Source organism: Amblyomma americanum, chromosome 2, assembly GCF_052857255.1.
Source record: "Amblyomma americanum isolate KBUSLIRL-KWMA chromosome 2, ASM5285725v1, whole genome shotgun sequence".
In the NCBI taxonomy this organism is placed as follows: Eukaryota; Metazoa; Arthropoda; class Arachnida; order Ixodida; family Ixodidae; genus Amblyomma; species Amblyomma americanum.
Window position 1 is genome coordinate 197,467,934 of NC_135498.1, and position 26,866 is coordinate 197,494,799.

General features: G+C 44.5%; 1 protein-coding gene and 1 pseudogene across 1 annotated transcript; both read left to right on the forward strand.

The window, feature by feature from the left end:
* LOC144120317 (uncharacterized) overlaps window positions 1–17,003 on the forward strand; it is a 54,861-nt pseudogene extending 37,858 nt beyond the window's left edge.
* Window positions 8,306–20,445, forward strand: LOC144119398 (uncharacterized). Its single transcript, XM_077652024.1, has 3 exons — window positions 8,306–8,368; window positions 19,028–19,195; window positions 20,037–20,445. Exons 2-3 carry the CDS (start codon window positions 19,112–19,114, stop codon window positions 20,352–20,354), a joined length of 402 nt encoding a protein of 133 aa, XP_077508150.1. The 5' UTR covers window positions 8,306–8,368; window positions 19,028–19,111; the 3' UTR covers window positions 20,355–20,445.
* The last annotated feature ends 6,421 nt before the right edge of the window (window positions 20,446–26,866 follow it).

Sequence of the window (26,866 nt, forward strand, 5' to 3'; positions counted from 1 at the left end):
CTAGTTTTATAAGCTTTACGCTACTTAGGTTATTCAAAACAACTTAATTTTCAAGGACTACAAAGCGCTCCTTTTCTAGGGATACTTCGTCAACATTTAGCAACAATTTTTATTCACGGCTGCCTGCCGTGAACAGAACTTTACAGCTGCAGGCAACGTTACCAATGTTATACAGGTGATCGAACACGCAGTTTCCTTGCTGAGGTATCGCTGCGACGCGTCGCTCATTTCACTCAGTCGATTGCATGCACTGACGCGTCACCCCCATGCCACCCTGAGCTTGACAGCGGGTGTAATCGGCTCGCAGGGGTGTGTTCTACTCTTAAGGCGCCACGTGAAATGGATATAATGACGCGCATACGCATAGCGAATAGCACAACGCTAAACAGCGAGTGGCGCACGCTATCGGCAGTCCGCAACGGGCTGATAGTGGCGTCAAAACACACGCGTGGAAGCTGTGCACAATCACGTAGCACGTCGAAGAATGAACAAGAAGTCGGGAAACCGCCTTAACGAAAGCCCAAAACATAGTCACACAATTCGCTGGGTCACTGCCTTGCTGGGCGATATCGAATTGCCACATTTACATTTATTTAGGACGCCTACGCGCGCCTAGTCTTGTGCAAACGCATCTATGCACACACCACGGCACTCGCGTCGCTACGCATACACTGTGAACACTGACAGAACAGCATGTTGGTGATTCGATGTGGAATGCACTTTGCGGCCGCGTAAACAACCAGTGAACCACGCGCAATGCTGAAGGGAAAGGAACAGGACAGGACAGCACTGACAGAGCTTAGTCCCTTCCGTTTCTTCTCGCCTCTGTGATCGCACGTTTATTTTGGCGGTTGGAAATTGTGCGCATTCCTGCGGTACACTACGAGGCTCACCTAGAAACGAAGACTCAACGCCTTGCAGTAGCCGCTTTCTTTTCTTGTTTTGCGTCTGCGGGAAGAAAAAAACGTGGCTGTTGTTAATCAAAGCTATTAGAGAGGCTAGTTGGTTGATCATACTGGGATTAAATGCGCTACAAGCGACACAAAAAGGACACATACACACGGCACAAGCGCAAACTAACAACTCTGGTTAACCCTAGTTCAATTGCGAAAGCTCCGTTTCCTCCGCACGTCGTCTACGCAGCGTCTCATTCCGATGCTCTCGAGGACTGATACCTGTCTCTTCAGCAGTCGAAGAGTCCCCCCGGGACATGGCAGGACTTCTTCTAGCTGCATCTTCGTTACGACGCTTCTCGAGTCGTGCGGCGCGTTCTTCTGGCGTCTCTTGAGCTTGTTGTCCATTACTCGCTTCGCTCTGTCGTTGTTGTGTCTCTTTGGCGCTCTCCATAACGGCTACAATCCTCTGACTGACTGACTGGCTGACTGATGTTGCTGAAAGGAAGTAGAAAAAGGAAAGAGCACGGGCCTGCCTACTCGCTCAAACCGAGGCCGCTCACTGCCGCGTGCTGAAAGTTGGAGACCTAAAGGATAGGAGGGAAAGATAGATATAAAAGACGCCACGCGCTAATAGGCCCATAGGCCCCGGGCTGATCCCGGAGGCAGTGCAATACCGGACCGACCCGTCCCAGAGTGCGTCTAGCACTCCGCCATATTCCAAAAATAAGTTTGATATCTTGGGTCCAAGGACCAGCAGCAGATAATAAATCAAGTATCAGGTATTCGTATATATAGAATACACTGAGGCGAAGTGCATATATATTAATATGTAGCCACCGCGAAGCGACACCTCCTATCCCTCTACCCCAGCCGAGGACATCTTGTGGAGCGAGGGGTGACGGCAGCGGCATCAACGGCGGCGCCATCTGTTGGTGCGTGGCTGCGGCGTTGCTAGGCAACAGCGGCTCAAGGTAGGCCACGACATACGGCATACGACATAGGCATACGGCATACGACATATGGCATACGGCACACGACATACGGCGTACGGCGCGATGAGCCAAAATAGCTCGCTGGCTGGCGTAGTAAAGCATTTGCTTTAAAACGCAGCAGCGGCTTCCATGCTTCAAGTCGAACGTGTTGTCAAGATGAAGCGGCTCCATGCTTCTCGGCGTGGTCACTTTTTCACAAAGTAATCGAATGGCGCTGCATGAAGACACGCGGCGCAAGGTACGATAAGCAGGAAACCCTAGCTCGAGTTTTGAGCAACGTTTTTCAAATCAGACACAAACAGCACCGGAACAACAGCAGCACAGACCATGGCACGGCGCGGCGTTAGGCCTGGCCGGATGGCATGCCTGTGACTTGAAAAAAGCTCGAAGACTTCACAAAAGACAAGCAGCGGACCGACGCCAGCCACACGCTACAACCTACAAAGGGGCAACGCGGAATACCAGCCAGGAGACCGGGTCTGGGTTTGGATGCCCATTCGCCACCGCGGATTCAGCTTTTGCGCCGCTATTTCGGCCCTTGCAAGGTTCTTCGTCGGCTAGGTGAACTGGGCTGTGAAGTCATCTCTCATGAAATGTCAGCATCCAAGCGACACCGCGTACGACCTCAAGTTGTCCACATCGGCCGCCTAAAGTTCTATTATGCGCGCTTTTTAAAAACTGTGAACGCTGTGTTTCCATATTCGGTGCTTATTTTCAGCAATCCGTTTTTTTTCCTGTTGCTTTATGTTTATTTTACTTATTTATTTGAAATACCTTACATGCCCGTGGGGCATTGTGTAAGGGGGGCGGCAAAACATCAAGAACAAATTTAAAAGGGGACAAACAAAAACAAGGAAACAAGGCACTATACAGGATCAGTAAAAAATTTGATACACTTCAATATAATACAGTACAGTTGACATAGGAACACAGAAATAGGTACGCATGATAAGTAAAGGTAAAGTTGACATAGGAACACTGAAATAAATCCAAAAAAAGAGACCCAGGGTACATCACACAAAAAATAAAATTAAAAAAGCACATGGCGCGTTTACTTGTGTCAAGAAAATTTGGAAACAGAAATATAAAAAAAAAGGAGAGAAGAAAGTAAACAAAATGGGGTGTAACGGAAAATGTGAAAGAGATTGCATCAGCATGTTAAGATGGCTTCAGTGAAATGTGCAATGAGTTGGTGATGGAAGGTATCAGGATTAGACAGCGCGGCGATGTTGTCTGGGAGGTTATTCCAGAATCTGATGGCACGCGGAAGTGCTGATGATTTTCAAGCTAATGTGTCACCTTAGATGCGTGTAAAACTGAGATGATTGTGAAATCTTTTGGATGTGCGAGATGGGACATCTAGGTGAAATTGGCATGATCTATTTGAGTGCACGTACTTGTGAAATAATGTTAGCAAAGCGATGTCACGGCGTATGTCTAAAGATTGCAAAGAAAGATCGGTTTTAAACTGAGTGACGCTTGAATGGTAGTTATAGTCTTTAGAGATGAATTGGGCTGCCCCACTTTTAATGGTTTCTAATGTGGTGGCAATGTTGTTGTAATAAGGAGACCAAATGGAGGAAGCGAACTCAAGCTGTGGTCGAACAAATGTTACTTATGCTAGTCTCCGAATATTACCAGGAGAATTTCGTAAGTTACGGCGTATGTAACCTATTGACCTTGAGGCCACAGCGCATATGAATGTGATATGAAAAGACCACGATAGATCGGATGCTAGGTTAATACCAAGGTATTTCTAATGAGATACATGGGAGAGTAAGTCATCTTGAATATGGTACGTATAGTTAGAATTGTTTTGTTTCCGGCTGAATGAGATTTTATATTTTGATACGTTAAGGGTCATTAACCATTTATTGCACCACTCATTAATAAGAAGATCTCATTGGAGTACGAGATGATCGTTAGCAGATTTAATATTGTGTTAGATAGTACAATCATCCGCGAATATTCGCATAAAGGAAGATACGTTATTAGGTAAGTCGTTTATATATATAAGAAAAACTAAAGGGCCGAGTACACTGCCCCGCGGCACACCGGAGGTAACTGAGGAAAGGTTAGAGGTCAAATTATTAACAAATACAAACTGTTAACAAATAAGAAAGTTAACGAGTCTAGACAGAGTGATGATAATTTTGTAATCATGCGGCAGTGAGCTACGTGGTCGAAAGCTTTGGCAAAATCAAGAAATATACAATAAGTTTGCAGGTTATCGTTCATATGAAAATGCAGGTCGGGGGTTAGTTCGAAAAACTGTGTTCCACAGGAATGACCCTTTCTAAACCCATGTTGATTACGGTAAAAAAAGTTATTGTGCTCAAGATGACAGAAAACATGAGATGCAATTATATGTTCTAGCATTTTGCAGCATATGCACGTGAGAGATATTGGGCGATAGCTTTCGACTGAGGTTTTGTTTCCAGTTTTAAATATAGGTATGACTAGCTATTTTCCAGTCAGAGGGCCGAATTACTGTAGTTAGTGATTGCTGAAAAATATAGAATAAAAATTTACTACTTACTGATATGGTATTTTTAATATTTTAGAATTAATGCCATCAAAACCAGCTGAAGTAGATACACTAAGATTATTTATGAGACACATAAAACCTTCCTCAGTTATTTCAATGGCTTTCATGTAGTGATAATCGAGATCGAGAACTTCGGGTAAATTAGAGTGGGCCTCAGAAGTGAACACAGATGAGAAGACGGTGTTAAATATGGCGCGGCACTCGTTGTTTGGAATGGGGTTAAATATGGCGCGGCACTCGTTGTTTGGAATGGGGCTGTTAGTTTGTAAGGAAAGGGAACTAGTGTCACGACTAAGACATATCTGCTTCCAAAACTTTTTAGGATTATATTTCCAAAGTGATGGAAGATCGTGTGTAAAATATTTATCCTTTGCTGATGATAAGGCAGAGCAGTAATGTTTTAGGCATGCACTGTATCTGTCCGAAGTAGAATGGGTACCCGCACGCTTAGCAGTCCGGTATAGCCTCTTTTTCCCGTTCCTTAGTGTCTTAAGTGTCTTTGTAAACCAAGGGTTAGTTTTATCTTTGGTAATTGTGATCAGAGGAACACACTGGGTTACCAAGGATGAAACGCTGTCTTTAAAGAGTATCCAGTTTTCTTCAATGTTCCGGCTGTTAAATGAGGGTAGAAATTCATGGTAGAAGAAGGTTTGCAGTTCAGTGTTGATAGCTGTGAAGTTAGCTTTACTGTAGTCGTAAATTTTGTTCGTCACATAGCCCATAAACGGAACCGGAATGTCTAAACTTAGTTGAAGTAAATGGTGATCACTAAATCCTTCCAAGTGTCTGACATCTCGTATCGTATCGGGTGCTGTTGTAAGTACTTTATCTAAAATGTTATTTTCGCGGGTAGGTTCCTTAACGATTTGAAAGAGGTTGTATTCGAGTGTCAGGTTACAAAATTCTGTTGAAATATGACAAGATGATGATAGTTGAACCCAGTTGATTAAGGCGTAAGTAAAATCTCCTATGAGATAAATGCTATCAGCAGGACATAGTTCGGTTGCCTTCGTAATACTGATGCGCAGCTCATTAACGAAAGACTGACAAGAATCAGGTGGACGGAAACAAGCGCCTATCAATAACTTAATGGAAGACATTAGACAGGCTGCCCAGACAATTTCAAGACTTGACTCGGTGTTGATTGCATATGATGATATTGCCTTCTTTATTCCCAGGAGAACGCCACCTCCTCTTTTACCAATACGATCACGCCTGTATATGTGTTATGAATATGCACCAGGAAGAATTTCATCGTCGGTAATGTTAGGATTCAACCATGTTTCAGTAAGAATGACGATGTGCGATTCGCTATTGTCCAGAAATGAAGAGAGAAGATCGTGTTTTGGCACGAGGCTGCGGATGTTGGCGCATGACAGTGATAGTGGATAATGCTTCGTACTTGCACTCGACTCGCGGGAATCCTTTGCAGGTTTACTGTGGTCTAGCTATCTGCTTGTCGACACAACACTGTCTGTAATGGTATCATAAACATAGGTCTTTGCTGCCATGTGCAATTTATCAGAAGACAACCTGAAAGGCTTGTTTTTTGCTTTGGCAAATGTGTACAATTTCTTTCTAATACCTTGGAATAGGGGCCCACCCTTGCTGAAAGAAGACTCTAGTCGCCGGCGCAAGCACGAAGACGACGGAGCCTTCGATCCGCGAATCCCTTTGGAAATCAATAAATGTTTTCGCTCACTCACTCACTCTAATACATCTTGTTCCTGGCGAGAAATCTTCTCCGATGGAAAATGAAGTTCCTTTCAATTTATGTGCACATGAAAGAATCTGCACTTTGTCCTTAAAAGACACCAGTTTTGCTATAATTGGTCTACGCATATCGGCGCCATATTTCCCAAGTCTGTGTACACATTCGAGCTGTGTTCTTGTTGCACTTATGTCGAGCCTTTCTGAACAAATCTGGATAATTTTCTGCTCAGACGCTGCCCAGTCTTAGTCAGGATCGTCTTCCACTCGAAAGAAAAGAAGGTTGCACCGACGCAACCGATTTTCGTTATCATCGCACATAGATTCAGTTAAGGAGAGCTGGTCCGAGACAGAATTAAGAGCGTGTTCGGATGTGCCGGCTTCTACTGAACGTTTCTTGGTGATTGATGTTTCTAGTGTCAATATCCATTGATTTAAAAGTCTACTTCTTTCTGCGAGGCCGCTTCCTAGTCTTTCGCTATTTTACCTTCGCCTTCATTAGTCTCGCGCGCCTCCAGTGCAGCCACCTTTTCAGTCAAGTGTTTCAATGCGTTCGCAACGACAGCCTCCCTCTCCTTGGAACAATTGAGCTCTTTTAACAAAGTAGTTTGGCCTTCCAGTTTACGGGCTGTTTCTAGTAATGACGCACACCTTTCGTCCAGTTTCTTCAGTCCTTCTAAGGCAAGGGCAAACTCCTCAGTTTCAGCCTTCGACATGGGACCGGGATTAGATTCAATATCGCAGGAAAGCATCAAAAGTACAGCAGACAGTAATTTCCACATGCACTTCAACAGACCGAGTAACCGCTTTGACACATCAAGGAGCTCAGGTGGGCAAGACACCGCGAACAGACAGTAATTGCTGCTTGCAATACTTAATGAAGATTTCATGTAACTGATCTGGAAAACGAACGAGTGTGAGCGCATTGTCGGTGGCGCGGTGTCATGCCCAAATGGCGAAGCCCCTGATGCGCGTTTATATTGCATGCTGTTTGCTTCGGTCATCGTCGAGGTAGGTTGCCAGATTGATGAGCCAGCTTGAACCAGATTCAGCGGCAGAGGATCCAAGGCAGGCCATGGCGGGATTGAAACCCCTGATGTGAGCTGGCAGGAACCAAGAAACCCATCACAAACGGCCCATGTAACTGCAGCCTGGAAAACGAACGGGTGTGAGCGCATTGTCGCCGGCGCGGTGTCATGCCCTAATGGCGAAGCCCCTGATGCGCGTTTATATGGCATGCTGTTTGCTTCGGTCATCGTCGAGGTAGGTTGCCAGATTCATGAGCCAGCTTGAACCAGATGCAGCGGCAGAGGATCCAAGGCAGGCCATGGCGGGATTGAAACTTCTAATGTGAGCTGGGAGGAACCAAGAAACCCGCCGCAAACGGCCCATGTGACTGCAGCATGGAAAACGAACGGGTGTAAGCGCATCGTCGCTGGCGCGGTGCCATGCCCCTTTTCAAAGCATACGGTCGATGCTTCTTTGAGAGGGGAGAAATGCCGCGAATCGTTGCGGCGTTTGTTTGTTCATTCTTCAAAACATTCTTCAAAGATTCATTGGCCGGAGTATGGGCGCTGGTTAGGTAAGCTTGGATAGGATTGAATTGGATTGGGGCGCTGGTGGTGATGGCGATACGGCTAACTCTTATTTTTTCTTCGCAGCGGCAGACTGTCACACGTAATCAGGTAACTAACCAATCATTCAGTCACTTGTATAGATCACTGTGAAAACATATGTTTAAAGAATTTATAGTTGTGATTCCTCTTAATTTCTTAAGAAACCTTACTGACGACTTCATCCGCGAGAGAGAAAAAAAAACGAGGTTTAATGCATAGAATAGTTGGATGGACTCTCATTCCAGAAGCCTATTGACCTTTGCCGCCGCTCTGGCCCGGTTTACAAGCAAACAAGAGTTTTACTGTTCTTCCTTTGCTCTCAGGTCAATTGTTTCCTTCCAGTCGTTCACCAGCACAGAGGGCACTGAAAAAGATGGTCATACGTAACTACGAGCGGTATAAGAAATCGAACACAAGCAGCAATGAAGTACTTTTACGAAAAAGAGTTGCAAGGAAAATTATGAACAGGGCCTTTGCGCTGCACTGTAAACCCGAACTAAATTTTGATGAAGCAGCGTACCAGAAGAAAAAGAACGCAAAGAGAACAAGCGAGGGAAACTGAAGAAGAAAAGTACTGCCAGCAATTTCGTCGGAGCAGCGTGTCAGGTGAGCTATGATAGCAACGACTAGCTGTCATGCGGATACCTAGCGTTCTGAAAAGATACCTTCAAATCGGCGCTTTCCCAGTCGAATGGGTGTCACACCCTACGGATGATTACTTGACACTAGCGCCGTGGCATTTACTGACCGATTGTCGCTTATTGAGCAAGTTTTTGTTCGCGAGGAAAACACCATGGTGAGATAGCTTCGCTGCATCGCTGAATCTTCCAGCTTAGTGTATGTTCCCACCTGACGACTTGAGGCATTGCGAAAAAAGAGGGAGATAAACAGGAAGAGAGAAGGCAGGAATGCTCAGGTTGGCTACCCTGCATTGTGGAAGAGGGATGCGGGGATTGAAATGGATACAGAAACGGGGCGAGGGGTACAGTCACAACGTCTCTTTTGGGTCCTTAGCCATGTCCTCAGTTGTGTAAATTTGTTCTTTCGCAGCAGTAGTTCCTAAGCAGAACAGGCTCACTGTATAGATGTCGCTGTCACAGTGATAAGGCGCAGCGTTTAACTTAATGGCTGTATACACATTTTCTTTTCAGGAAACTGAAAAGAACTATCCATGGTAAAACAGCACAGAAAAATACGAGGACGGAGCAAACAAGTCGGCACGAGCTCGTGTTGTCGTGTTTGTTCCATTCTCGTGCTTTTCCGTGCTGTTATACCATGTATAGTAGTAACCAACTTGCCCAGCTTTCCGTACTTTAAACGAACTGCTCAGACCTGCGAACTGAATAAAAGATCAAGGAAGATGTCTCTTTTTTACGGGGCCTCGTTCGCAGCGGCAGCATAAAATTGATGCGGCTTATATGCGCTTAAAGGTGTGATTTATAGACTACAACCATATCAGGGGTAGATTATATTTGTTTCTTCTATGAGCGTCTGCCCTTGTCGGAATGAGAACAGGTTACTGGTGCTTTCCCTTTCTGATTGCTTTCGTTTTTTTCTGTGTCCCATGCAATTGCTAGATGAGGCTTCGTTCTCCGAAAGGCCATTACACTCTGCTCGCGTCTAGTTCACGCTATCGCTGTGATGCCTCAATGTCCATCATGTTCAGTCCTGCCACCATTGCAAACAGGCTCACAGTAACCACACAGGATCCGGCTTACCAAAGGCGGTGCTTCTCGTTCGCTTACAGATTTTTCGCAGCGGGTCTTAGCTTGAATCATGCGTCAGATCAACGTCGTGCTCTGTCTGGACTGAAGCAGGCACAGTCGTATAAACTAAACGTGTTACATTGCCCTTCTCCTGTCATTTGTATAAGGAAGCTAGCAATCACCAAGACCATGGAAAGAACAGCGGAATGTTTGAACGTTTTTTCGGTGCTGCACCAGCTCTTTTACGGTGGCGACTATGCAATCTTCTAATTTTGTAGGTATTTATCTTGCGTGTAACGTAACCTTTACAGTGTTCACCAGAGCCATTAATGTACATAGCAGCAGATACACTATGCCTCGTAATAGTGCCGGTGTCACGTGGAACGTGATGGAATAGTGAGGGCGCAAGTTATGCGAAAACCCTTTTATGTTATCTAAGGCATCAAGACTGCCACGACCGAGGCTCGCTCTTAGCGCTTAAGCAGACAATCGTACGTAAATGAGGGGCTTGCTCGACAGTCGCCGCAACAAAGGATAGCATTGGAAAATGTTTCAATTTTTTGTTTTGTGAAATACTGAATGATTGCAGTATGCCTTGATGCTTTCCTTGGTTTCCGTGAGTTGACTTCGATCATATTGCCTACTAATGTCCCCAGGTGGCGCCTGAAATCAATGACGTTAAGATTCATGTGCTGTGGGATATGGAACGCTAATTGTGATCATGACTCATTCCTTTGTTTTGTGACAAAATGTGTGTCATTCTCATAACGTGCCCAACATTTTCCTACCGTAGTGCACTCAATGCTGTCATTTGTAGTATACGAGTACGGTAATTCGTGTTTTTGTTTAAAAGAGCCAGCGAAGAATATAATTATAAGCCGGCTGCAAAGAAATGACTCGCTGCATTGCAGTCAAATAGCGCATGTACGTGTGAACGTTTCAATTTGGACTGGTTGTACATCTGAATTATCAGGGACAGGCTTTCGCTTGCACAGCCGACATGTACAAAATGAACCCTTTTCCTTGTTTTCAGTAACACCAGACTGCTGTAGCGCTGGGTCTGCAAGGGAGGTTTCCACAGAGGACATAAACAAATTTAGTTCGCCAACGGACAAACCCTACGTCATGTGGCAGCCAGTCAGCTTCTCTGCCATCCTTGCTTGAGCACAGCTTCTTGGCAGGCAGTCCAAGTGAAACGATCAGCGACTTGGTGTAGCATTTGAGGTGAACATATAAGAAGTCCTAGTATTTTTCAGTGTCTGTGCTCTTTGTGAAGAGCGTAAATGATAGACCTGAGCAGTATTGTTACACACAGATGTTCAGGAACGGTAGCTAGGCATTGTCTTATTCTTCAAGGGTGCGCTGCATCGAAAGATCCGTACTGCTCAGGTGCAGTTCGAATGCTGTCAGCGGTTTCTTGTTGATTTGAAACGGCATACATGCAGCAAAAATATTCGCGAGCGACTGCATCCGGATGCTTGATGCGATGGCATAACTGGATACTTGATCATAATTCCCATGAGCCTGTTTCAAATTGCTTTGCTGAAATCTCTGTGAAACGCGAAACACGAGATTGGCCGAAGAATACGCAGACATGTGCTCATAGCAGCAACTTTGGAGCTCTTTCCAGATCAGAAGCTTGGGCGAGTTGGTAATCCAACTAAAGTAAAGAGTGCGAAACGAGACGTAAACGATGGAAGATACAAAGATGATCCCTGCCGTCGATTCACAACTAAGACAGCGTACACTCTTGTGTGTCTTCCTACGTCCCTATCACAGTTGTCGCTGTTTATTTGTAATGGCTTTCCGTCCATTAAAACTACCTCTGTGGAAAGTCTGACTTTGAGGGCAAGCTCAGAAAAAGCGATGACGTTTAAAGATAAAAAATGTCATCGTCTTCACGAGCCATATTGCAATCTTTTGGGATGAACTTCTGCGTTTGGGCTTCGCTTTCGCTGCCAGTACAGAGACGATAGAGGCGCAAGGGCATCTATGGCTAAAGAACGTCATGACCCAAGATGTTTTTCGACTACTCAAGGTGAGGTCAAAGATCCATTTTTCCAGAATTTCACCTCAGGAAAGCCGAGCACCAGGACAGGGGAAGCTTGTACCCATTGTATCACCGGTAGGTACAAGGCGGAAGTACAGAGACGTCCAAGTAAAGGTCATAGGCTTTTATGTATTGAGACACCTGCTTTGCCTTTCTTTTGTAATTCGCACAGTGCGAACAAAAACCATTTGAGTCATGGCAGAGAAACTTAAATTTCCATTTATTGGGAAGAAACGCAAAGGGCAATATCGTAAACTATATTTCTTTATCATTTGATGTCTAGACGTCGGATCACAATTCAGGCGCACGTACAGAGTTTCTGAAAAGTTTACACCGCGAAAGGTTTTTTCCAATCCGTGTGTTTTGACCTTTTCTGGCATCCGTGGGTGCTATCCCTTGGAGGGGTGAGAACGAATGCACTTCTCACCTCCATGACATTTAAAAACCTGGCGATGCAGTAACTATCCACACGGCGTGACTATGTAATTTTGGCGAATCTTGTATGTGTGTCGTAATCTGCAGTACAATTTGCTAGTTTTAGCGGTCGCGTTCGTGCAGGAAGAACGCAGAGTTCCCCCTCCTCGGGAGAAATATTTTAATATCTCCAAGTGTCTTCAAAGTCTTCATTTAAGGTGGGCTTCCTATGACAATGCTGAGGTAACCAGGCAATTGTAGCGACACATCTCGATAACGACAGCTTGGCCATAGCCCTCACAAACTCTTCACTAGATTAAGAAATGGACGAAGGCATATATATTAAGGAATAATGGTGAAAGTGCGCTAAGCGCAGACCATTCGTGGATCATTATAAATTTTAAAAATATTTGTCTCATTCTAAACTGTTTACAAAATACGCATAGACGTGAATGTTCTCTTGTATGTCTGCATTTGAATGGATGCAGTCACACTAGTGTTCCCATGGGTTGTGTTTGCTTCCGCTGACTTTAATTTTTCCCGTCTGAAGAATATCTTCCAGTCTGAAAAAATCCAGACACTAAATTTTACGTTTCTGCTGAGAAACAAACTTGCCATGAGTTCTGAACTTAAACTTGCCCTCCTTACAACTCCTGCCACAATAAATCATCATGCAGATTCGTTACCTCCATATCAAGCTAAAATTAATGCCTTTATCTATTCTTTTTACACACGTACTATTGAGGAATTAAACAAGCTGCTTTCTGATGCCAAATGTCTATTTATTCTATTGACAAATTGTTGGCGCCTACCTCCTAGTCGTGTTTCGCATTTATGTATGTTTTGTTGTAAGAGTTGAACATTCCTCATTGTATTTTGCTTACTAATGTTTCTCGCGATGAATTCATATTCGCAGTGCTGTATTCTTTTTGCCCCTCTTGCTAGGGCACATTAGGGCCAGCAGTATTTGTTAAATATCATCAGTTATTGTCTTCTTATCTGGGGCACTTGTAACAAAACTTACTTAGAAAAAATATCAGCCCTGCAGTCGCGTGCAGCTCGGTTTCTTTTACCTGCAGGAAACAACCCAAATAGTTGCTCGGCAAATACACAGTCTCGAATGATCCCTGTGAAAACCATGTATGAACTCAAAATATGTGTGTTTATTTATAACGAAATAAAAACAAATTACATTATTTTTTTAACACGTACCTAAAAAGATCTACTGGTTACAGCTTGCGTCAGACTTCTGTTGTGGTAAATAGGCCTCGTACTAACTACGGAACACAATCAATTGAGCATCAAATCATGTTGATGTGTAATTCTCATCCGTTTGTAATAGATGCAGCTAAAAATAGTTCCACGCCCAGGGGTTTTAAACGCATCTGTTCGTCTTTCTTTTTGTTTAACGTTGTGTCCTAGACGACCAAATGCTTACTTCTGGTTCTGTTTGATGTAATATTATGTCTGTTCGAACAACCCTAATGTATTGCATTTCTGTACCATTTTTGTATATGATTTAGTGTGTATTATTATTTTATTATCTGTATATATTTACAAGAACTGTTTATGATGCGTCTGTTGTGTAAGTGATGGCAAGGACAGCATTTTTTTGCTGTGTAATGCAATACCGCTCCTGCTGCTGTACCCAAGCGAGGACAAGACCCAGTCAGGAGGTTTAGCACCTCCTTTTGTCTTGCCTCGTGGGCAATACCTGTATGTTGCCCAAAGGAGAAATAAACAAAAAAAAGTATTAAATTAAAATAAAATAAAAATAAATATTTTCCCACTGAGGCAAAACTTTCTTTTAACATTTATATGTTAAGGAGGTGTCTGCGCTTGATGCATTTTAACCCATATTAAATTCTCTCAGTTTTCAGTTTCCGTCCGATTCTCGGTTCAGCGAGAGATTACAACGCGTAGGGTCCCATCGTCACAGAGGTTTGCCCTCATATATCACAGAACGGCAAGGAATCTTTGATACCACCGTTTGTTTCGTTAAAACATGAAGTGAAATCTTATGCTCACGGCTTCCTACAAAGCAGAGGTAGATTTTTCAGACGGAGGCACTGTGGGGCTTGGTATTTGCCGCCTTCCTTTGCTGAAGCATGAGCACTATTCACCCCAAAATGTTCTGGAAAAGCAAGTTTTTGCAGGTAGACACCTACGCCACGTACCTGAAGGCGCGATTCAAAGCGAGTTTCCTTTCCTTTCGTGACTTGCATAAAGATAGAAGGTGAAGAAGGCAACAATGTACAGTGCACAGCGCGAGAGTGTGTTGCAATTTAACTTGAGGCGTGATCGGCTGCGGCCGTAGCATAGCGCCCTCTTCTCGAGCAGTAGCCTGCAAAGCTTATCTTTTCGCGCCGCCGCAGATTCGAAAACCAGTCAAGGCAATAATAATTTTATTTCTCCACGTTGTCCAAGGTCCCCATCTATCAAAGTCGTTTCTTTCACGCTCTTTCCCACATCCCGTGACCAACATCAGAGGTTTCACCACACACCGGCATTTTCCAAATTAAACAGCCAATAGTGCATTGGTACCAAAAAGTATTCTGCATATATGACGCCCCCCCCCTGCCACCCCCCCTTCACCTGAACTCTATACTTCAAATTCTTTTGATAGAGACATCATATTCGGAAACTCCAGAGCTCCTTTGTCGCCACCGATCATCAGGTCCGCGCAAAGCGAAGTGACAAGCCATGATGTCTCGCCTAGAATGTCTAGGCCATGCTGTGTCACTGATTTTAATGCCACTACACATCTAGTGATGTTGCGGCTTCCATTATTTAAGTTGGCCATCATGCAAGACGCGGACATAATTTTGTAGTAGTACAGTTTAACGTCAAATGTCTTATTTAGGCAAACCTCGTCCATAGTTTGAAGCGGGGATTGCCACCATTTTTTATTGTTGTACCACATTCATGGAGTAGGCAGGAGCAATGCGAAAAATGTTATTATTTGATGTTGCGAAAAACCCGATGTAGCGACTCTTGTGCGATGCGTAGCGATGCGAAACACTTTTTTTATATTATAAGATACATGGCTTGTACTGCTGCCTGTGCCCTTGGCCTTTCACGAGCGCTGACGAGCGGTGATGTACACCGGCATCACCGGTAATACAGATCATGTAAAGCCCTAGTAAGAAGGACATTTGGTCTAGTTGTTAAAGGCTCATTTCTGATTGGAACAGCGCACTCATATGAAAGGGAGGAAAGGAAGAGCGACAGAGAGATGTGCGCTGCTGTGAGATAAAGTTGTAAGGAAAGCAATGGCTCAGTGCCTGCCTCACTCTCAGTGACTTGCTGCATAAAAGAAGAAATTAAGCAACAATATATTGGCAGGATTGCAAGAATACAGTCTAATGTTCTCTGCACATCCCCAATCACAAACACCACTTTGAAACCCAACGTTTCGAAGCCGGCTCGGCTTCTTCATCAGGGGTGATGGGGGCTATAGCTAGCGTCTATAGGTATGCGTGGAATGGAGGAGGAGGTCGAAAAACCGAAATCTGTGATGCTAAAGGCGTGGAGGAGGGGAGGAGGGGGTTAAGGCTCAACCACTAATCTAAACAGCCTAAACTTCCTCCTTCCCCTCCTCAACGCCTTTCGCATCACAGCTTTGGTTCTTTTGACCTCCTCCTCCCTCTCATGCAAGGGGAAGATTGCTCGTAAAGAAGAAAGTTTTGTTTCTGCACCAAATTTAATCAAATTACAGAAACTTGTCTAGTTTTTCGTGCTGATTCCAAAAATGTCATTGGTTTTTTATGATAGGGGGATTAGTTCTTGAGATACACTTAACACCCTCTCATTAATGAGAACAATTAAGAGAAAAAGCACATTATAAAAGTTCATAAATTGCACTTGGTTAGGTTCTAGAATCAGAAAGGAATGACATGTTGGAAACAGTTTAATAATTTTCCTATCATCAGTAGTTTTTAGACATTGCAACTCAAGGTGCAAATAGTGCCTAACTTGCAGTCAAATACTAGAGCAAATTAAAATAAATTATAAATTCTGCTCCCAACATTTCCTAGTCTACACATATGGATACGTGCTAAAAAGGAATTAAGATTCATCTGCCATAGGCGCCGAGATATGCTAGTTTAGGATTTGCTATGAGTCCTAAATTTACATTTTGAGAAAAACAGCAAAAACAAAAGAAGTGTTGTTCATGGCAAAGTACTTGAAATTTATTCACATAATGGCTTTACAAGACACCTAGCAGCTTCCTGGTATGTAGTCTGTCGGACCAAAGGGATTAAAATGGCGCTTTTTCAGTGTGCGCTGCAGATTTTCTGCACATTCAACTCCATGTAAACTTCCCAAACTGATCACGTCACTCGGAAGTCAGTTTGAGCGGCACGGTCCACCACGGGCGTCAACTTTTTCTTGACGTATTCACGCCAAGTTTTTGAATGCAGATCGCGGTGGCATATATTTATCACCGAAAATATGTCATTCAATGGGCCACGCTGGTTTCCCGTTGACTGCATAGCGCGCGCGGCGAGTATGTTCACCACGGACGGGTTCACTGTCTGTTCCGTCTCCACAAGGCGAACACCATCCAGATGAAATGTCGCCACAGTTCGCACATGTCAGGGTAAGTTTGGCAGCGAGGATGTACTCTCTGTCGGATTTTTCAATCGTCACGTCGCCATTGCTTACTTTGCACTTCACTGACGCCAGCGTCTCGTTCACCAAACGCAACCTGACGATGGAGAAGGTGTCGCCGTGTGGGGCAGTTGCGGAGTCTCCCATTCCACCGAAGAACGGTGCCTTGCGCTCTGTTGCTGCCGCTGATGCCGTCTGCTGAAGTTTCTCCTGAACTTTCTTGTCCATTTCTTCGATCTCGCAAGGCTGCAGCATTCAGGTATGACGAACACGACCTCTGCCCGATGAGGCTTCCGCGACCTGCGCAGCAGCTAGGCTCAGTTCGGACGGCACCTCCCGATCCGCTGGCGGAGGCATATCCACGGCGCTTGCGGTGTCCGCGGTGCTCGAGGTGACCGTGGCGCTCTTCTTCAGGGTGCTCATGAGCGATGTTTTCCTCTTTTTCCCGTATCTGTGAGTCGTGCGGAACTTTGGCGCCGGCTTTGACATCGTCGCGAGACGCACCAGCGAACACTCCTTGACGAGATGGCTACTGCTTGCGCTCAACGGACGCTTCCAGCAGACAACACGAGACCCTTCAGCCAATTAGATAGCAGCATTCAGTCACGTGCACCGACTAGCGAGTAGCATCGCGCGTTGCGACTGCTTTTTGGAGGTGTTTTCTTCCTCATCCAATAAGCGTAAAGGAGCTGTAACTGCGCGAAATTCAGAACAAAAAGCAGCTCTTCCAAATTACACTAAGATGGCAGCGATCGCCGCAGTGAAACTATAATAGCATGTCGCGGAAAAAGACCTCTTATTGCGCGAAAATCTGCCGAGAGAGAGCTCGGATCCAAGTTTTCTACTTATTTTACAGCTCCAATATTGGCTCCGGATATTAGAAAATTCACAGGCTTGTAGAGAAATAGACGCAGATTTCGGTAATTCTGTTTCAAAAAATAAATTGTTTCGCGATTTTTTTTGTCTCCAAGAGCTGTCTAGCTACTGCCCTACTAGCTACTGCCCCAATCACCCCTGATCCGAGCCGGCTTTGATACGTTGGGTTTCAAGTTAATGTTTTTGGTTGTTCTGAGTTTACTATAGGTCTTAAACCCACCCAGACAGGCGAATCTGTCAAACTGTTTAGTTTTCAAGTATACAATATGCATTGTGTGCACTCTGTGTTGGTGGCTCCTCGATATTAGCGCTCGTCCCTTTGTTCTGATGATGAATCTGAATTTTTATGGTGCATGAGCACCTATGGCCAAAGAGCGCCTAGGCACAAGGTATTTTTTGTCTACTCAAGGTAGGGTCAAAGACCCATTTCGCAAGAATTTCACGCTAAATAAGCCGAGCACCAGACCTGGGGAAAACATTTACCCATTTTATCACCGGTGGGTACCCGGCGGCACCGGGGCTTGAACCCCACCCCTCGCGCATGCGAGGCGGATGCTCAAGCACGCAGCCATCGCTGCGGTGTCACCTTATTCGAGTTCTAGAGTTTCTTAATCATCTGACTCAGCTTTCTCCAAAGATAAAATGTTTACGTTCTTCGTTGCGATGGTCCTTTTGCAGAGGAAATTTCTCTCAAAAGAAACTGCTTGACCGGATGTGGGCCTTACGATAGCTTACAGTGCTTGACGACAAATATGGCGCAATATATATTAAACCCCTTACTAAACCTCAGACCAGGACGAATTTTTCTTTAAAGACGAAGTTTCTGAGAAAGCTGTATAGCTCTCCTTTGTAGCCGTATGACTGCGCTCGGGTGCATGTTAATGAGTAATTACTCCCTTATTATGTATTAAACTCTTCACTGAGAAGATTCAAGCCCTGAGCAGAAACACTGCAGCTAAATGTGGTGATTCTTTTGATAGCAGTCATTGCCTCCATATGCCATGAAAGACACAGGAGCAGCAACAGGCATACGTATAGAAGCACGACTTGTGGTAATACGACCGCACAAGCACAAATCTTAACCTCAGTGACAGATACGTTTTAGTCAAGGGCAGGACAAAGCGCGTCAGCCATGTCGTTGCGTGTTTCAATATTTGTTTTTTTTTTGGAATGAAACTTATGCAGTAATTTTATCCCAGGGAGAAAGGAATTTTCTTTGCCAAAAAATTTCGGACTTACTTATTTCCCTGCTGAAGGTTACGGACTGCATACCACAAGAAAACATAAAAACTACGTTATGCTATAACGCACCCTGAAGCATACGGGAGATTTGAGCTCATGACGAAAGCCAGGAGGTGCGCAAACAACAAACCATTGTAAGTGCAATACACAGTCCAGCTGTTTTTTCCTCTCCAGGGTCTTGAAAATTAATATTTCTAGGGCAACTAGTTGCATTTCTATGAGCGCAATGTCACGTAAAGGCCATTTCGCTTTGATAACCTCCTGCACACTAAATTTAGGTCTTAGGGGATCCTCTAAAGCCACTAGCGGACGCCTCGTTCTCATAGCTTCCTAATGTTCAGCTCAGGTGGTTTCTGCTTGCAGGAAAGCTGTACTAGCTCGTGGTACTGCTGCTAAAAAAAAGGATTCTACGACATTCACTACAGCCAACACGCACGAACTACAGACATGACGCCAGGTCCGCCGTCCCCTAGCCGCCTGGTGGAGCGCGCGACTCAGTACGTTGCACCTGAGGCTCGTCAGGAATATGAGGTACGACGCCCATGTAAAAACTTGTTTTCCTGTCTGTATTCCAAGAGAAGGCAAGTGTAGGGGTTGGCGGCAGAAAGTTAGGTGGGCGAATGAGATTAAGAAGTTTGCGGGAATAGTGTGTCGCAGCTGCCACAAGGCCGGGTTAATTGGAGAAGTACTGGAAATGCCATTGATGGCAGGCTGATGACGATTATAATGATGATGAAAAAGCAAATTTAAAACCTAAATTCGTATTTCTTTCTTAAAATAATGCGTCACTTGAGGTCAATCGTAATAGTCGCAAGTGGGTAGGGAGCACCATTCTTTGCGTACTCAGCACTGGCGGGGTGAACCTCACTTTTCACGTGCTGCCGCTAGATCCATCTTCGATGAAGAACAAGTAACTAAGCATAAAAATGATAATGTGAGCATTGATTTCTGCTGCATTACTGTTAATGAAATTTTCTTGAATTCTGTTAGGTAACTTATTGTGCGTTATTTTCACAATGTACAAGTCACAGTATACATAAAGAATTCTGTTAAAAGGGCGTTTGATGTTGCATTTGTCCACTGTGCACCAGCCTGTATTCCGTTGCCAGTTCGATTTCCAGATAACTTACTGAAAAAAAGGAGTTACTATTGACCTTCTTATTGCTTTGATTTCGCTGGGGATGTACATTAATAGCTATTCAGTCCACGAAGGCACTCAATACTGTCTTGAGGAGAGATGGCTCGCGAACAACCGAAACAAGAAAAGAAGTACGTTGCTGCGATTATAAACCCCTCAAATAGCAATGTGACTAGTGCAGCTTATATGCTAAGCTGGCTTGCGCTAACGTTCGCTGGCGCTAACTGTATACAGGAAGCCGTATGTGGGCTGAAGCGACGCCGCAGCTTCTGCGGCGGTGTCCAGGGTGCGTGCGTGGGCACCTTCGCCGCCGTGGCGGTGATGCTCAGCGTCGCCTTCATAGTCGTGATAGGCCTGCAGACCATGGAGAGCATCAGGACCGTGAACCGTTTGCTGGAGGATATCTTCAACGAGACAAGCCACGGCACGCCCACCCCGTCTGCCGAAAGCACAAGGCCTCCCGGGACGGCGGACTCGCAGCTTGTACATCGCGATCCCTATTCGAGAGAGAGCAAGAGCAGGATGTCTGGTGCCCCGCGGAAACGTGCCTGAAAGGAACCGTAATGAAGCTGCTTGAAGATACCATTACTTGCAGTCTTGTTTGGGGAATGCAGGATGCTGTTTAACAACAAGGTGAAGTGAAGGTGGTATTTCTTTCGATTAAAAATATTGATGTCACTGCGCACTCATACCTTCATAGGTTGTGATCTGTAAATATATCGCCCACATTGGAACATGGTGGTCTATCAAGCCAGTAAACCACAGTATGCACACATCACTATTATCATAACAATATAATAAAATATCTCCAGAGCCAGTGACATTCATGACAGTGACACTTACATCGTCGCCAGTATAACAGCGCTCACTGCAAGACAAAGGCCTCTCCCGGATCTATGCAATTGACCATGTCGTATGCAATCTGTGGCGACCTTATCCCGGCAAACTTGATATGATCTCATCTGCCCGTTAGATTTCCAGACACCTCCAGCTATGCTTGCCTTCACCTGGAATCTATTCCGTTACCATCAAGGGCCATCAATTTCATGCCTTCGCATTACATGAACTGCCCAAGTCCATTTCTTCTTCATGATTTCGACTATGATGTCATTAACAAGCAGTTGCTTTCTTACCTACTCTGCCGTCTTACTGCCGCATAGCCTTCTGTATTGTGCTTTCTTGTCTTCGTCCCTCGTCGTTTTGCGCGGTCGCAATATGCACTCCATTGTTAACCACCAAATAGCCCGCCTTTGCCGGTTACCTGTTGCATAGCGTTATACCTACCTTTCTTTAAAGAACTTGGTGCGCTGTCTCCAGCTTTGTTTCCAGACATTTCATTGGTCACCATGTTTCCGACCCTCCGACGAGTAGCAGAAACATACAACTGTTGCACACTTATTATTGAGTCTAGTTTGTGCCCACAATTATTTGAATTACAGAAAAACTAGCGCCAAAACCATGCAAACCACAAGAGCAGAACGAAGACGAGACACAAGCTCTTGTGTCTCGTCTTCATTCTTCTTTTGTGGTTTGCACGATTTTGGCGCTAATTTTTCTCTAGTTCAAGTATGCACCAACTAGCCCAAAAAGAGGTGTTAATGTCCACAATTATGCAAAACTGTGTGCAAGTAGATGGCTATTGGTTTCATTTCGTCTTCACATTACCGAAAAATGCTAGATGGAAAGAGCAAGAGACATACGCCGACCTTTTGTTCTTTGTCATTCTTGAGACCATGCACTTAAATAAGAATGCTTAACTGTCGGCCTTCAAGAATAGAAAATCACTTTATTTACAGTGCATGTGTTTTCTCATCCGTTGTCTTTTCTGGGTAGGGTCGTTAAACTAGAGTAATTCAAATAAATACATGAAGATATTATTACCGGTGCGCAGGTGCCTAGCTCGCCCCACTCTTTCCTAGGGAGATGTGTCGTTCTGGGTCATACTGACCATGACACGTACTGAGGACTAGGATGCGCATCAACAAATGCATGCCTATGTAGCCGGTGAAAAATTCTGGAGGGGTTTTGGTGTTCCCAGATCCATCGATGCTTGCCTCCCTCTCATCAGCTAGGCTGTGGCTGACACTTGCTATCAGCCACGGCAGAAGCAGCTACGACGCTTCGTTCGTACTGACAGTCATAGAACTACTAAAGCCAGGGAGCATCTTTGTGTGACAAAAAATTTTCAGGCGAATTGGGAGCTTTTTGTGCAAAAGTACGCTCTGTACCTACAAGCACCAGAGCCAGCAGCACCGCTAAAAGAAGCTGCTAAAACCGCCAGGCTTCTCACTGCTGCCTGCAACAACGCAGTGGAAGTCATCAATAAATATACGTTCGCTGAAGGCTAAAAGAAGCATACTGCACAGTACTCTGCAAACAGTACTGCGCAGAGCAGTGGAATACTTACTACGAGATCTGCGAAAGCAAGCAGGCTACTGTGAATTCAGTCAACTTTCGGACTCGATGATATGTGACCATATCGTGTTTTGTACCAGAACAAAAATTAAGAGAAAAAATGCTTAGGCGTAAAAATTTGACGTTCCGAAAGGCAGAAGAAATGTGCAAGGTTGCGGGCAAACAAAATAAAGTATGGCAAAATACCGAAGCAAGAGTGGACACTGCAGAAAAAAAAAACTACCCGTGCCAAAGCCAAGGTCTGGAAAAGCCGTTCCAGTGCTCGAAGTTTATTTATTTATTTATTTATTCAAATACCTCACGGGCTCCGACTGGAGTATTATGTGAGGGGGGTTACATAACTGGGGTGGGAAAAAGAAGCAAGTAGAACATGGTTATTTTAACATCGTTATACAAAGAACAAGCAACCAACCAGAAAATAGAACTAAATTGAAAAACTAAATTGAAAAACGCACTACAGAACACACTTCAGAAGAAAATGCTACTTTTTTTTTTTTGAAAATAACATGATCTGAGATGTGAACAATGTTATCAGGAAGACTATTCCAATAAATGATTGCACGGGGCAGGGCTGATGAGTTGAATGCAGTGGTCCTTCCCGAAAGGCGCTTAAAACTGAGGTGATTATGCAATCGGTGAGATGTGCGGGCCGGTTTTGTAAGGGGTAGTGTGAAGGAATGATGGCTGTAAACAATTTTATGGAAGAGGCAGATAAGTGCTATTGTTCTGCGAGATTCTAAGGATGGAAGGAATAACGAAGCCTTAATGTTAGCTATACTGGAATGTCGGCAATAGTTGCGAGAAATGAAGCGAGCGGCACGATTTTGTACGCGCTCTAGGGAATTAATTAGGTACTGTTGGTGAGGTGACCAAATGGAAGATGCGTATTCAATTTGAGGGCGGACGAATGTCTGATATGCGAGCTGGCGTGTGGAAGAAGGCGCACCTCTGAGGTTACGCTTTAAATAACCTAATGTACGGCTAGCTTTGGCAGCAATTTTTTCTATGTGGGTTTTCCATGAGAGATTAGATAAAAAGTGAACGCCAAGGTACTTGTACGATGACGCAAGAGTGACTGGACTGTTGTTAAGCGAGTAAGTGAAAAGGTAATTCGACCGTTTACGGCTAAATGTCATTAACTGGCATTTATCAGTGTTAAGGGACATTAGCCATGATGAGCACCAGTTATTAATGCGATGTAGATCTTCTTGAAGGGCGATGTGGTCATTAAAGGAGCGGATTTTGCGATAAATAACGCAATCGTCTGCAAACATTCTGAGTGTTGAGGTAATGCCTAATGGGAGGAAATTGATGTAAATCAGAAAAAGTAACGGGCCTATTACACTACCTTGCGGTACGCCTGATGTTACATCAATTAAATGGGATGAATGGTTATCAATAGAAGTGAATTGTTTTCGAAATGATAAAAAGTTTCTTATCCAAAAAATTGTTAATGAATCGAGGCGCAATGATGAGAGTTTCGCTATTAAACGACAGTGTGGAACGCGGTCAAAGGCTTTAACATAGTCTAGGAATATACAGTCGATTTGAAGATTTTCGTCCATACCGTGAAAAAGCTCATTAGTAAATTCGAGTAGTTGTGTTTCACATGATAAACCTTTTCTGACCCCATGTTGTTTTGAAAAGAAGAAACCGTTGCCTTCTAAATGTAATGCCGTGTTAGATGCAATGATGTGTTCGAGAAGTTTGCAAGATATACATGTCAGAGATATTGGGCGATAGTTAGCAACGTCAGTTCGGTCACCGGATTTGAAAATTGGAATAACTTTTCCAATTTTCCACTCGTATGGTATCTCGCCTGTTGAAAGTGATTGCCGAAATATATGAGTGAGTATGACGCTGGAATGAGCCACGGTATGTTTCAAAATTTTCGAATTAATCCCGTCAATACCACATGAAGTACTTAATTTCAGATTGTTAATCAATGTCGCAACGCCATCAACAGTAACGTCTATTGGGCTCATGTAGTCATAGTCATATTCTGATGGCGATGGAATATTGGAATAGTCTTCCTTCGTGAACATATTGGCGAAAAAGTTATTGAAAGTCTGAGGGCGTTCGTCTTGAGCAATGGGGTCTCCAGCCTCATCAATCAACGTAAAATCTGAAGAAGTTTCGGAAGGTGATAATGTTTTCCAAAATTTTTTTGGATTGTGCTTAAGGAGGGATTGCAGATCGTGAGCCATGAACTTATGCCTAGCTTTCCGTATGGCCGCGCAGTATTCTTTATCAGCGTTTTTATGTTTTTCCCATGATGCCGGTGTTTTGAGCCGTTAAGCTGTTTTAAAAAGTCGTTTTTTTTTTCATCAACGTACGCAGGTTCCTGTGGTACCACGGCTTAGATGAGTTAGAACGGAAAGATATGCGGGGTATATAGGTGTTCATTAACTGTGTGAGCTTATCTTTAAAGTGACGCCAGTTTTCGTTAACAGATTGATTAGGAAAGGATTGCAGAAAGGAATCACAGAATGTTTGTAAGCCGAGGTTAATGGCATCGTAGTTCGCTCTGTTATAGTCGAAGATATATTTCTGAGGTGGTCTGCGTTGGTGTGACGGCATTTTCAGAGTGAAATGGAGCAGTTTGTGATCACTGAAACCATCCGTGAGGGAGATCGGGCTTATATTGTCTGGAGCCGATGTGAGAACAAGGTCTAATATGTTAAGGTCGAGCGTAGGTTGAGAAACTAGCTGAGTTAAAGAAAAGTCTAATGTTAGTTCAACGAAATTAAGTGAGTCCTGTGCCGATGCAGTTAAGGTATTCCAGTTGATATTCGGGTAAATAAAATCACCGAATAAATAAATGTCGGCCTTTGGGAAGTTACTTCTTATATCTAAGAGGTTGGCATGCAAATTTGTTACGAAAGAGTCTGAACTATCTATCTGGTGGTCGGTAACATATGCCAAGAAGAGACTTAAGCGATGAGGACATGATGCAAACCCATAAAATTTCTAGAGGGGACGAAATGTTAACACGAAAGGAAGGAATGTGTTTTTTTATGGCGATCAACACGCCACCTCCTCTTTTATTAGGTCTGTCATTCCGGTAAATAACAAAATCACGAGAGTCAGGTAAGATTTCGTCGTCAGTTATATCCGAGTGCAGCCACGTTTCTGTTAAAGTTAATATGTCAGAGTTACTATCTTCAAGATATGAGTAAAGTTCGGTGAACTTTGGAAGGATGCTACGTATGTTAGTGAAAGATATGGAAAGCGAAGGGTGGGCAGTGCCGCCGTATGAAGGTTGTGGCTGATAGTCAGAATTGTGTACAACCGCTCTTCGTTTTTGCTATCGGGTACATTGTTTGACAGTGTCAGAAGCAGCATCGTACATATATACAGTGTCGTTCATGCGCAGTTTATCGACCCTCAGCTTAAACGATCCGCCCTCCGACTTTGCGAAATCTATCAGATTTTTCCTGGCCAGGCGTGTTGGGAAAGAAAAATCTTCGCGAACGACATACTGTGTGTCTTTAAACTTGTGACCTTTATCTATGATCTGCTGTTTGTCCTTGTAGTGAGCAAACTTGACGATGATCGGCCTACACTTCTCTGGTTGGTATCGACCAAGCCGATGAGCCCTTTCAATTTGTGTTGGCTCAAGTGTGCAGCCAAGGTGTTCCGCACACAGCTCCAACACCTTTGTTTCTGAGCTAGACCATGTTTCGGACTCGTTGTCAGGTATACCAAAGAAAAGTAGGTTAGAGCGGCCAAGTCTGTTTTCTGTGTCGTCACATCGTGAGGTAACTATCTTTAATTGCTCGGTTATATTTGAGGGACCTATTGTAGACAGTTCTGTGGATGGCGTAGAAATGGTAGATTTCATTTCTACCATTTCGACCTCGATTGTGCGAATTCTGGCAGATAGCTGTTTTAGTTCAACGTCCACTGATGCCTGCCATTGTTTTAGGGCGCGTAGGTCATTCCTGATACCATCCTGGCCAGATTAAATTCTCTGGACTGTCTCGAGTACAGTTGCCAGGACGCTTTCTTGATCGGTGCCAGGCGGACCGGGATTTGACTACGTCTCCAGAGAGCGCTAACAGGATGCTGCTAATACAGGGTGCCATTCTAGTCTTACAACCCGTAAGAACATGCAACCAGTGTCTGGGGCACGACACCACGAACAAAAAACGATTCGAGGTTTTAGCAGATAAAGGGTCATCATTGTAACTAACCTGGAAGAACCCGAACGGTGAGTGCTTCATGTTGAAAGCGGTGTCGTGCCCCAAGAAAACGCTGTCCGGTTGCAGATTATATCCCGCGCTTCCAACGCTGATAGCGGGGTGGGCGGATGTATATGGCTCCGGTTGCCAGCCGAACTTGACAATCTCGTCCAGGAAGGGTGGTTTCGTCCAGCTGTCGGGTCTGGTCGCGTTTGGCAGCGTCCAAAGTTGCAGTGAATCCGCAGTCGGTGTATTCCATGGGAACTGAAGAACCAGGAAAACCTGGAAGAACACGAACGGTGAGTGCTTCATGTTGAAAGCGGTGTCGTGCCCCAAGAAAACGCTGTCCGGTTGCAGATTATATCCCGCGCTTCCAACGCTGATAGCGGGGTGGGCGGATGTATATGGCTCCGGTTGCCAGCCGAACTTGACAATCTCGTCCAGGAAGGGTGGTTTCGTGCAGCT

What these genes read in the sequence shown, in the direction of transcription:
- LOC144119398 (XM_077652024.1), top strand. Translation starts at nt 19,112, where the DNA reads ATGACGCCAGGTCCGCCGTCCCCTAGCCGCCTGGTGGAGCGCGCGACT. An exon ending in AGGCTCGTCAGGAATATGAG is followed by an intron (nt 19,196 to 20,036) that starts GTACGACGCCCA and finishes AACTGTATACAG; the next exon opens with GAAGCCGTATGTGGGCTGAA.